Source organism: Bacillus rossius (assembly GCF_032445375.1).
Source record: "Bacillus rossius redtenbacheri isolate Brsri chromosome 9 unlocalized genomic scaffold, Brsri_v3 Brsri_v3_scf9_2, whole genome shotgun sequence".
Classification (NCBI taxonomy): domain Eukaryota; kingdom Metazoa; phylum Arthropoda; class Insecta; order Phasmatodea; family Bacillidae; genus Bacillus; species Bacillus rossius.
Window position 1 is genome coordinate 9,131,742 of NW_026962013.1, and position 13,854 is coordinate 9,145,595.

Here is a 13,854-nt window from a genome sequence, read left to right on the forward strand (position 1 = left end):
ACCAAAATATTAATAAAAAAAAATGGTGTAAGACTTCTGGAAGAGAGTTAAAAGTTTCCTCAGTTTTCACCGCTGGAAATAAAAAGCTAAAACCCACTGTTTACCTACTTCTTTACTTAGTTCTTATTTATCATCTTTATGTAAGGTTTGGATTAAGTGTTCAAGGTAATCTAAGAACTGAATAAAACAGCATTGTCATTCATGATCATAAAATATATTGCTTATTTCCTGGTGAGAGAAAACACTATTTGGTGTTCTTAAATCTTCAATATGATAAGCTATTGTTTTAAGCAACATTAACACAAGACTTAAGAAAGGCCAAGTTGCAACACTTTAACCTTCAGCAAACAAAAAAATAAAAAAACCCTGACCCACTTATACTTGAATCAGAAAACAGATAAGCAATAACTCAATATCCCTGTTTTACCGGAATAGGAAATATAAATCAACCAACTTTTAAGGTGTACCCCTCGTCCTTAGAAAACAAGGTTGTCCATTATATGAACTCTTACAATTGTGGCCACATATCAGGTGTTTTATTTGTAACCAATCACACTAGAACTCCTTCTTTGCACACTCCTATTTTTATGCACTTACTCTACTATGAGCCTAAGAAATGCTAAAACATTTAGTACAATCCCCTACAGTTTGTAAAAAGTTTTTTTTTTTTTTTAAGTCTTTCCTGTACACAAAGCTAATAAAAACTGAAGAACTCCCACACTTTCAGATGAAAAAGAAGTCATGTACATATATTTTTATTTTCCTAGGTACCACTCATAAAAAACGCTATAGTTTTCAAAAAAATATTTATTATGACCATGTACAGACACCTATGCCACCAACGACTCACCAAACACAGTTGTTTAAGCTACCAGGCTATAATGAAACTGTCACAAAAATAATACATACGTACAGACAGTTCCTTGCGGTAGACAAGCACTAAAATACAAAACATGACTAAAAATTAGTCAGTTACAGGCTTAAATGACAAGTCACTCACAGTTAGGACAAAGAGGTATGAAAATGTTGGGTGTTTGTACCATTTTCAAAAGAAACAGAGCTTCGTTAAATACAGGTGTGTACCAAGGTAAATATAAATGTGGAAAGTGACATGTTTGCATCAGACAACTGAACCTCTGATAGATACACACAATTGTGCAGCACAAGTGAAAAATTTAGTCACATTCCAAAAAAAATTTCTCTGTCCTTCCAAGCACACAGTGAACTGACAGTGCCTACAATTCTCCACTGTATTGCTTAAGTTGGTACATGTTTAGATGAACAACTAAAGACCAGTTAATGATATTACATTTTTCAATTTAATGACAATACTCGTCCCACATGTTGAATTTAACATGCATGTTGGCTAAATTACTTGTATCCAAGTGTTGATCACCAAGATTGTATAAAACTTAACAGTTGGCCCGCGGCTACTCTAACCTTAAACTTTAAGCAAAGCATTGACACGAAATGTACGTACTTATTTTTCTTAGCCCTCAGCCAATTTTACTGGATAAATACAATTATTTTTGTAGGTTACAATCTGTTTAAGATAAGGTGAGACCTTTTTCCGCAGTTGCTTCTGCAGATATTCAGACTTTTAAAAGCTGGATAAACGGACTAATGAACAAAACAAACACGGATTAATGTAGCGCTAGTAATTAGTAGGAGCATGCAGATTTCGCTAAAAGATTTCGAGACTAGCTGTAGCATCGTCTGTGTTTCGTGATCGGGCGAGTTTCTCCCCCGGATACGAATCGATTGTAACAACACCGATCACGGTGATTCGGCGCGAAAGCAAACGCGTCCCGAATGGCTCGGTCGAACAAGGCAAACGACTTCCTCTCTCGCGGACGGCCGCCAATCGCGAGGGACAAACCGCAGGTTTCGGGTACACCTTGTTTGCAGTCTATCAAGCGTTCAGGATCTTTTCGCGAAAAAACGCCTGCCCCTGGTAATTGGTAATACTCGGTTGTCAAAGTTCGGATATCCGCACCAACACCTGCCAAAAATATGTCTCGCCTTATTTCATAACCTGTGCAAGTATACAGAGTAATGAAGTAGTTTATTCGAAGTTGGTGGCCACTGCCGAGAGGCCTCACGCCTCCATGGGCTCCTCGTCCAGGCACAAGTCGTCCAGCATCTCCTCGAGGGTGATGCGCGGGTCCGTGGGGTCGTCCAGCTCGTCCGCGTCCACCGGCACGTCGCGGTCCCGGAAGATGTTGACGTTCTGGCGCAGCGCCGGGTCCTCCTCCAGGTCGTCCAGGAACTCCTGGTAGTCGCTGTCGCACGGCACACGCACGGCACGCTTCAGCACAACACTCCTCACCGCTGTGCGGTTTAAAAACATTTCTGATGCCAACACGCTCAGAAATTTCATTTTTTGTCACCAAATTATTTCATAACTACTAAAATTAATAAATAAAACAATATGCAATTATAAAAGCTTCAAATCATTATAAGTATACATTTCCTTATTATGTTCCTCTAAAGGTCTTAAGCCATGTCTATATAATATCAGCTATAGATCACTGTTATTTGCTTTATTTTTTTTTTAAAAATGATACATCTACAGACTTAATAATAAAAAATATTTTAGGTTTTTAAATGAAAGCCTTAAATAAAGATCTGTGAACTGAATTCTATACTATAATGTTGAAATTCACAGCTTTTTGTGTTTTTATTTTTATTTCAGTGTTATTCAGTGTAGGGACTTCCATTTCCGTTTTTGGTGGTGTATTGACTTAAATTTTGCTGTTATTTAGTTTTCATTACTTTTCACCATAAATATTCCCTCTAAAAATACAAAATTATTCTCAAAATACAAATTGTGAATTTGAATGATATGAAAATTTAAATCCCACTAAAAGAATTTTTTCATTGTATTCAAAACCAAGTCTAATTGATTACAAATAATAATAAATTATTCGTATTTTGTATTTACAAATTCTATTATTCGCACAGGAACTTTTTTTTTATAGAGTGTATTTGAAGTGGAATTGAATACAGATACTAAATTATTTATTTTGATATTTTAAATTTCAGACTCTCGAAGAGTATGAATGATGAGGCAGGTTCTCACTTGTTGGCAGAGTTGAGGCTCCCCCGGTCGTCGGCGAGATGCTTCAGCTTCCAGGCGCGCTTGCGGCGGCGGGCCGGGCGGTCGCCGTAGTGCTTCTTCACCAGCAGCACGTCCGGCACGCGGGCCGCGTCCAGCCGCTCGAAGCTGGGGTCGTTCACGTTGCTGTCGCCCAGCGCGTACCTGGCGACACCGCACAATCCAGCCATCCAGCCATCCGCCCGAGCACGCAACACGTCTCGTCAAGTTTCCAATGCACAGTATATGCCATTAGCGCCGTCCTTGTTTCGGTGAGCTCCGTGGCCAGATGTACACCATGAAGTAAAAACATGTTTTAAACACAACTTGTAATGTAACGAAAATTTTTTTAAAACTGTACCTGAAACATTGTATGTAGTTTGTAAATTAAAAGTTTTAGATGAGAACTTTGGAAATACATTTTCCTTATCCATCAAGACCATCATCTGATTTTACTCATGTTTTACTTCAATACCCTTTTTAGATGTTTTAATGGGGTTTCATGATCAAAAACATAAACAATAAGCGACGTTTTAAACATGCAACAAGTATTCAAAGTTTTTTTCACACTACTGTCTCGCTAAACAGTAACGGAAAAATCGAGTGAACAATTCAAAACAAGGCACATTTTTTATCATAAAATATTATTTGTATTCATTTCATCACACGCACCAGAAGTGGAAAAAAAAAAATAAACAAAGGTCAACAACCACTGACTACAACACCACAAAACACAGACACTATTGGATAGGCATTAAAAGAAGTAAACGTCATAGTTCCAACACAGTATAAATCTATACAGTAGAACCCTGTTATAATGTTCCTGCATATAATGTTTTCCTGCTTATAATGTCATATTTTTAAAGTCCCAATATTTCCCCCATAGGGACAATGTATTTATTTCCTGCTTATAATGTTCATAAATAGTGTAATTTCCTGCTTATAATGTTTGCTTTCTCATTCATTAAATGGGGGAAAAATGTTTTAAAACCAAATTATTCCAACACTTACGATAAAAAATTTCCTTTATATATGTTTACAATCACTGCCATACAATACATGAAGTTTGTTAAAATACAATTTTATGCAATATACTGAAGGTACACAATGTTCATAGTTACGTGTCAGTTGGCATCCTTAGTCAAAACTCTTCTCTTCCTTGCCATAGTCCTACAATATTTAAGTTGCCAACCATTGAGCGAGGGCATAACTATAAGTGTTTTCTTTTGCTTACAAATATATATATTTTTTTTCATTCTACGTAGGAATCCCAAAATTAAACATTTTCAGGTGGCGAAGGAGTAGACATTCTCACTCTTAATGTTGTCATCATGAATCGTGAGACAATTTTACAAAAAATGTGGCAGTGTATCTTTAAAGACAAACAAAATTTAACCAGGGAACAAGACGAAGTTGAAAAATTGTTGGCTTGTTTCAGAAAATTCATGTATCAAGTATACTATCTTTGGTTTTAACATTAAAGTTGTTTACATAGCTTTGTGAGTCCATTGGTACAAAGCTCGAACATTGTTAAGTGCTAAATTTAGATTTCCTGCTAATAACGTTTTCCTGCTTATAATGTTTTTTTCTTGTGCTCCCTTGAAAAACATTATAACAGGGTTCTACTGTAGTTACGATCGAACTAACACCATGTGATACAGTAGCAGCTTACTTGCTGTATACCTATATCTATAACAAAACAGACGTTGCGACTAAAAAATACATAAAAAAACGTAAATAATGGATAAGATTCCAGATGAAATTAGCAAAAATTGTTTTTATAATATTGCCGAACTAAAATACAATTTACCTAGCAGCCGTTAAAAACAAAAAACTCATGAGTCATGAGTATCTAGGGTTTAAATATGACAATTTGAGCTCATTAAATCACTAATTTGGGAGTACAGTATTAAAAAAAAAATGTTTTTGCAATGGATTTCACTGTCTTTTGCGGTTCGAAAAATTTTCTGGATCAATATGCAGAGTAGCAGGTTGTGGAAAATAAGGTGAATAGGAACTGAAATGACAGGTAGGTTCGTTGGGTGAGTTATAATAAGTTGGGTTAAATGCATAATTTAAAAAAAAATATTTATAATTTAAATATTTTAAAAATACTTTCCTTATAATTATTATAGCTGACAACTTAACCAACCTTTCACTTTAGTATTATATGTCTAATTTTCCAGAAGTTGTTACATTAAGTGAAAAAAAATTTTAGTGGGACTCTAATTATCATTCTCACTATTCTTACTATTGAAATTCAATATTCAAATTCGCAAATAATATGATATTCGTATTCATATTCAATTCGAACTAAAAAAAACTGATATTCCCTCAGGCCTAGTATCTAGCAAAAACATTTTCTTAAAAAAACACTAAATGCAATTAATATATAGTTAATCTGAACACTATACAAGATGTCGAAATAAAATTTTTTTGGCATGAAACTCAATGGCCCTAGATTGTGGCAGATGCAAAGTCTAAAAATCTTAAAAGTGGAACCTCATTATAAAGTACTTTACTTTAAAGCATATACTTTCACATTCTTACAAGATATTTTACATTTTGTAACAGTTCAATATAAAGTACTTTCATTACCAAGTGCCAAAAATGTGATTTTTTCCCCTTCAGATATGCAGTAATGAGATTACACTGCACACGCATACACAGATCGCGGCCTTGTAATCGGTGGAAGCGTGCGTCAGAGCTAGGTGTACCCGTACCCAAGAACGGAGTCCCCTGGCTTCAGGATGTGGCCGAGGTGGGTTCTGGAATGCACTGTGTTCTCGGTAATCCCGAGCTCCGAAGCCTTCACCACCCACACATCAGCCAGCACGTGCTGAAACAATGCAGTAGAATCCACATTCATCAACAAGGGAAATGCTACGTGCAGTCAAGGCCTGTGTGAATAACTGTTTTTTTTTATGCCAAGCGAATATCAGAATGTTTAAAATACTAGTGAAGTTAAATTGAATTGTGGATATTGTTCTCAATGAAGCTGCATTACACTTATTTTATAAAATACAGAATTGAAATTTTAAAAAAATAGTTTAACATTTGTAATTTTTTAACTAATTAAGTTATTAAACAATTAAGCCCTATGTATAACATCATTGAGTAAAAATTATAAAATAACCATACACATATTGAGCATTCATAAAAGCAAACAGAATGCCAACTTTTTATATATTTTTTAATTAAGCAATTTAACCCCAAAAAAAATATATTTTCATAAGTGAATATTAGGCTTCCAATGTTTTAAAGCTCTACAACAAATGTAAAGCTTCACATTAAACATGAATCTTTGCATTACAACCAAAGTTTCAAATAAAACAAATATCAAATTTCCTGGCCAAGTCAAATTGAATATTAAAAAGAGCTTTGATTGATTAGCTTAGTCGAAGCTTTGCACTGGCCCAGTGCATTCTGCAGTACACTCCTCACGTACATGTTCATACAGCCCGGGATTGATGCTTAGAGAACTACAGTATTATGAAGAGAAAAAAAACACACAGCACCCTTGCAATTGAAAACCTACACATACCTACATGATTAATGAAAAACTGTGATCCAAGACCACCCGATAAACACTTCCCTCAGTAAACTCTATTCACATGCCACCTCAGCAACACAACAGAAATATAATACTTCGACCTCATACACACATGTTCCCACAATAGCTCCCTTAAAGGGTCATTATCGGCTACGATCGCCGTGAACACGCTTGCGTGGCGAGAGTCGTGGCTTCAACCCCAACACTCGGCACTCAAGTCACTTGGATCCCGCAGTACTAAGAATCTGTGCATAATATTAAAATATATTAACGCAAACCTAGGATACAATAAAATATACTGAAACAATTTTAATTCTATTTGAAATTTTGTCACTCAAGTAACATTTCTTTGAAAAACATGACAGATGTGCGCCAAATCAACCAAAACAATAAAGGGGCCAAATTGTGCCAGTTCCTCACGAGAGCTGGAATCAAGAACGACGCAGTCACCTTGCTGGAAATGGCTCCTTGTCCTGGGAACAGCTTCCTGTCCTTATCCTTGATGGGTTCCAGGTCCATCACCACGTACTCCGTCAGCTGCTTGGGGTTGCAGATGGAGCTGAAAGGGTTGCGCCAGAACACCGTCCCGCTCACCTCGGCAACTGCGAGAACAAGCGCGATCACTATCGGCAGCAAGGCACTTGTAGTACAAGATTCACTTCAAAGACATGCACACACTGTATTTAATTTTTTCGTGGTTTGCAATTCTTTAGATAGAAGCATGGAGCACACATTGCAAGGGTTAAAGGAAGAAGAGCGACGAGGCAAGGTAAACGTGAAGATGAAAATGTAAAAGGAGGAAGGGGAGAAAGAAAGAACTGAAGGGAAGATGAAAAGATGGGGAAACAGTCAAATTATTGACGAGCCGGAAAACAAAGCAAACAAGAAGCAGTTTGCTCTACTGGAAATAAAATGGAGCCAAAAATGTTAAAGTGTACGTCTTTTATACTTACGATTTAGTACTCGTAAATAATCTACTGCTGTCACACGAGAACAGGAGGAAGTGCTTGTTAAAATATTACTTTTTAACATTATAACAATGCCTTAAATAAAAAATTTCTATTCAAAATTGATATTCGAGCATACGGTAATTTTGATATTTGTATCTGAATTTTTATTCAAACTGTAAAACTGATATTCCCCTAAAACTCTAAAGAGTTTTGCAATTACAGTGGAACCTCGATGCATGGATCCCGCATCTAACATTTTCCCATTTCAATTGTTTGTTTATTCTGGTCCCTTCAATAAGCCCACATAAACAACGTTAAATAATCCCGTTTGTGTCGTTTTTGAATGAATTTTTTTCCGTATTGATCGCTCAAAATGTTGGAACGCGCCCTTTGTTTTTCTTGTATGTATCGTTGAACAACGCAAGATGGCGGCTAATGTACTTCTACAATCGTAAGTTGAACTTTTAATTCATCGCTCGGGCGGTCTTTTTGTCTTGTTGGCAACACTACGCACATCTTTTTTATGTATATCGTCATCTTTGGTCTAATTCATTTCTGTTTTGTTTTATGTATGTACCTGTAAAAATTTTTTGGCACGTGGTCACGTGAAAATACGGTGCATTTGAAAGTATTCAGCAGCTACATTAAATATATTTTAACGTTTTTATTGTGACCCTAGTGATGGCCCGGCCGAAAAACGTAAAAACACTAGACGAGAGGTTAAAGATTGTCGAAGAAGTGGAGAAGAATCCTGGCGAGAAGAGTGGATATTTGCTAAACGTCTCGGAATTCCACCTTCTACACTAAATTCGGTCTTCAACAAACATGAAGAAATACGTGCGCAGGTCAACAAATACGGCCTATCAAGTAAAAAAATAAATTTAAAGTAAAACTGATTTAACAATTGATTACTATTATTTAAATTTTTTATAATGATTTTATGTATAATAAGCTTGGAAACCATTGCTTATGCATACATTTACCGAGGGTCTGTAAACAAAATCCCACATCTATTGTTTTCCTGCATGCATTGTTTTTTTTCTGCTGGTCCTTTGAAAAACGATGGATAGAGGTTCCACTGTAATGAAAATGGCAGGCAGGCAGGCAGGCAGACAGACAGGCAGGCAGGCGGCACTCACTCTGCGCGGAGGCCGGGTCGATGAGGTGCACAGCGTTGCTGACCCGGTACACGAGGCACAGCGGGCTGATGCCCCCCAGCTGACGGGTCAGCTTCTGGGGCAGGCACACCACGCTGTCCTTGGACAGGGGCACTATCTCCACGCTGCAACCACGCCACAGCACGACCCTTCAGTGCTACGAGTCCGCGAGTGTTCCCAAAAATATCTGTCATTCACGAATAATTTCATATTCAATTCAACGTTTCAAATTAAATCAATTTGTTGATTATTCGTTACCAATAGATACACAAAGTGGATGTCATTCACAAAAAATTTAAAAAAAATAGTGTAACATACATATATGAAGCCAAGACTCTTATTGAGAAATTTGGATGTTTTCAGCAAAATAGTACATAATATGCTTTTTTTACATAACAAATAATGTGGTTAAGAATAAAAATAATTTTTAATTCAATATTTTTAAAATCATAATCAGTCTGATCAACGAAACAGTTTTAAAACTTAAAATTTTCTGGATTAAGATAAAACTATAAAGATTTTTATTTTTCTGCATTTTACACCATTCTATTATTGTCCTAGAGATATTTATTTTTTATTTTACTTAAATTTTGCATATATGTTTCTTGAGTGCCCGTGAAGTGTGGAAAAATAATTTTCTCTGCATGTTTAAAATTGATTAAAAAAATATTCAATATTCATAACATATTTATTTGATTCAAACAAAAAAATTCAAGATTCATAGAAGCCTAAGTCCCCACCCAACTGGCAATCCATGTGCACTTACAGTGTCTACAAATACCTGGTGATGCAACTTCAAGACCTGACAAAACAACATTTTAACAACATATTTTTTATATCACTGGGTGACTTTTTATTATATGTAAAAAGAAAATTAAACATGAGAAAATTTAGTACAAAATACATCTAATATTCACCAGAACATGACAATTTTTTTTTTAAATTAGAAAATTTAAATTTTTTCAGAGATAACTTCCACATGTTTAAGTGAAGTCTCCAACAGTTAACTTAAATGAGCAATTTTAAAATAAAGTTGGAATCAAAAAAATTTCAAATCAGATAAATGCTGCTGGGAAAGGTTTTGTGACTCCCAGCAACATTTCTGTTTATTTCAGGGCTTTTTCATGACTTTTGTGACCAGTAATTAAATTTCCTTACTTTTTCTTGACTTTAGTTACTGAACACCTTGTAATCTCGAGCATTCCAGTAAAAGATTGCACATAGTACACATTTTCTCCAAGTTACCAAACTGCATTCCTTATGATGTATGTGGCACTCATTTCTACAAATAGTAATTAGAATTACCTATATACAAAATTGTCTTTCTAAACCATGTTAATTCAACTTATGAGGTACACAAATGTGCACAGGTGATCACTCAGACCTCCTAAAATAAAATATTTCAAAGCAGCATTTTCACAAACACAAAAAAAAAATTCATCAACTAAAAAAAAAACGAAATACTCACACATATGTCACGGCTATTTAGAACATTTTGACCCAAAGAAAAGTTAGACATATTCATCTTGAAGAAGTTCTATCTATATTAAATAGTGAGTAGAGATTAATTTCAAATTGAAAAACTTTAAATCCTGTAATCAATTTAGTTCACCTTGTATGGAACGTCCTGGACATGTTATAGTTAAACATAAAAACATATTATAATGTGACTTTTAACCGGGCGCACCTGTAAGAGAACTTGTAGTTGTATATGTTGCTGTGTATGTCGTGCGACACGAGCTTCTTGGAGTGCTGGAACCTGCACGGCAGCACAGACACCAGGAAGTCCACCATCTTGCGAGCGTACGCCTCCGTCGAATAGAAGAAGTCCAGCCCCTCTGGCCGACCAGACACGAGAGAAAGCAACAGTCAGTCAGCTTCAACTGCCGGGTCAACACGCTGGCACAACAAACTATACTCTCCAACTACCAGGGCCGGCACGTCCATATAGGCGAACCAGGCAACCGCCTAGGGCGCCAAGTAGCTGGGGGCGGCGCAGCACGACACATAACAGCTCATATAATATGTTTAACGATTATTGAAACTAGATGAAAATGGATTTTTGTAACAGTTTGGAATGTTTATATTGATAGATATAAGTAATTATTTAAAGTCCACGGTGACCTGTTTATGATTTGTAATAAGTAAAAAAGTAAAAAAAAAAACACAATCCTGCTTACATTTGATTGTTGACAAAATCTTAGGCTTACGTGATGTATTTTGAGGCGAGGAAATTTTTTTTTTTGAGGTGTCCGGCTTGTGGGGGGGGGGGGGGGGGGGGGGGGTAATTAATGTTTCTCGCCTAGGGCGCCAATTTACCTTGCACCGGCCCTGCCAACCACAACGGTGTCCGAGCCAAAACCGACACAGGTAGAGCAATTAAATGTTACCGTGTATCGGCTTGATCCCAAGCGTGCGGTCGTGTGCTTTGTGCTTCAGTATGAGCTGTTCCAGGTAGTAGAAAGTTTTCTTGTTTTCTGACTTCTGCCTCACTTGAACCTACATCACACATGTACAGACAAAATGTCACTAAAAATACATTTTTTCCAAAAAAAAAAAAAAAAAAAAAAAAAATTTGTTCTAGGCAAGGCAAATTCATTACATTGCTAAATTAAAATTTTAAATTTCCTAAAAGTGGCAAATTTTATGCTTAAAATATTAATATAACTGTACCTTAAAACCAAATTTTGGCTATTCTGCAATCTTATAAGGACTTGACATAAATTAATGGGTCAATTTATTTGCATTGGATGCTGGATGGTATCCTAAGCTAGATCCACACACACGCCCTGGTAAAAATGAAATACCTAGGAACATTATTTTTTTTCTGATTACACATAATTATTTACCAAACCTATTAAATCACACCTACAGACATATTAAAAGTACATGTCGCACAGGACAGGGGAAATGCACTTACAGAGGCACGCCAGTAATCTTGAGCTTCCGTCCGATGGCAATCTTCACACATCTGGTGGTTGATGGTGTACTCGACGACGAATACCTGCTGCAGTATCGTGCCCGCTAAGACCTCGCCATGGACAGTCAACTTGACCTGGAAAGTCCAGTCAAAACTGCAGCACAGACATTTTGCGACTGTCTCACGTGTGGTAAAACATAAAAAAAAATTAATTAAATTGCTAATTTGCAACTTCGAGCATTGACCATATTGTCAAAAGTATCTTGACATTAAAAGCCGAATTTTCATCAACCAAAAATTTCAAAAAAAAAAAAAAAGAATGAAATAAAACATATTTGTAGTATGTTTTCAAAACATTAAGCTATTTTGAAAAAGTAAAAATTGAAGGTGGAAATAAAACTTTTACGATGTTTTTAAATATTTTCTTAAATATAACAGTAAGATTACAAATTAAAAATAATTCCTTTCGGGACAGCCTACAGGCGTAGGTAGGTTTCAAAGAACCTATTTATTTGGGAAATGTTTTGGAAACTTCTATAAACTCCTGGAACATTTTAAGAACTTAATGTACATAATATCCTATATGTTAGCCAATAATCAAAAAAGATTGATCAAACATTTTCTCATATTCCACGCAGCAAAAATATTTTGAATGTTTTTAACTCAATGCAACCAGAATTGCATGTCTTAACGAATTTACATTATACCTATTCAGGTACTAGTTTTGGTATGATTTTTTACCTTCAAACACTATTTTTCATCTCGAGCACTAATATGTAGTCGTATAAACATTTTTTTAAACAAAGATTTAAGGTAATATTAAGATGGTTAGAAATAAATTAAATAAATTTGATACTAAGAAAGTTTTTTTTTTAATTTCAACCCCTGTTTTTAAAGTAATAGTTTGTATCATCAAAAATTGTTTCAGCCAAAGGTTTTAGATAAAGTTGAGGAGTTACACAATAAATTATAATGAATTTGATAGTATATCTGTTAAAAAAAAAAGTAACGACTATTTTGTGTCTCCACCCCTTGCAGTAATGGTTGGGCAACCTTGATTCTCTTGGAGTGAGGCTCGGTCCACACGAAGCTAGCATCGACGAGCTTCACCCGGTTGAGGCCCTTCAGCTTCTGCAGGCAGAGGGCCAGCAGCTCCCGCGACTCCAGGGGGCAGGCCACCCACTCTGCCGGCGGCCGCAAGTACCTGCACACCACCACAGTTAACACCAACATTTAACTGAACTAGGCTTGCACAAAAGTGGATCCAGAAGCTAGTGATTTTTTTCTCAAACCAAGTCATGCCCCAGAAGGCTCATGAAAGGATCGGATCAGAAGACATCAAACCCTAATGACAGAACAGGTATACTTCCTGTAGTCATTAATGAAAGTATTGAGTAAGCATTGTGAGAAAGCTTCTAATAGTACTCGCTTTGTAAGCTTCAGCATACATTAACTGGTTTCCCTAGTATTATCAAGTAGGTATTGTGCTTGCCACTTTTTTATTAATAAATAATGAAACTTGAACTCATGACATACTGATTCCTAGACAAGAATCGTACTCACCTTTCACATCCTCTGCAAAAGTACAAAACTGCTTGCTTGGGGATTCCTTCGGTAATATCGACCTGTGTCCGTAAACAAGGTACACACATGTTGGCGGAGTTTGGTTCAATTGTAGTTCCACACTGGCAACAAAGACTGTAAAACAAATTAATGAATTCTTTAAACATATTAAGTTGTAGTCTAGTTCACATTTCCCTTCACTGATCTGCAACATGAAATTTATATCAAAGGTTTGTGTAGTAGATAACCATGATAAGGTCATGATTCATGCAGCACACATCCACATTACGTATATTGCTTTCATTTAACACTAACATAATGAACATCACCCAATAACACAATTTTCTATTTTCATGCACACTACTTACATTCGAGTTTTAACATTTTCGCCTGAAGTAAGTTCACTCATGTACTCCATTTTTGTGTGTGTGTGTGTGTTTTTTTTTTTCCTTTAGTATTCAACACAACCACGTTTATCCTTAAAAATTTAAGAAAAGGAAAACCAAAGAAAAACTATACAAAATAAGGTTATGTAGTAAACACCACGCTGCCTGTCGCAATTCTTCCATTCATTTGTCACGAAAAGTCTATTGACATTTGTCTTATGCCAGTGC

At 36.0% G+C, this 13,854-nt stretch overlaps 1 protein-coding gene across 1 annotated transcript; it reads right to left on the reverse strand.

The window, feature by feature from the left end:
- Positions 1–789: 789 nt before the first annotated feature.
- Positions 790–13,817, reverse strand: LOC134542832 (60S ribosomal export protein NMD3). Its single transcript, XM_063387395.1, has 11 exons — positions 13,609–13,817; positions 13,241–13,375; positions 12,731–12,881; positions 11,678–11,812; positions 11,148–11,256; positions 10,445–10,595; positions 8,740–8,882; positions 7,101–7,252; positions 5,821–5,936; positions 3,083–3,262; positions 790–2,282 (listed from the first exon to the last, which is right to left on the reverse strand). The coding sequence occupies exons 1-11, from the start codon at positions 13,656–13,658 to the stop codon at positions 2,099–2,101; spliced, it is 1,506 nt and encodes a 501-aa protein (XP_063243465.1). The 5' UTR covers positions 13,659–13,817; the 3' UTR covers positions 790–2,098.
- Between the last annotated feature and the right edge of the window lie 37 nt (positions 13,818–13,854).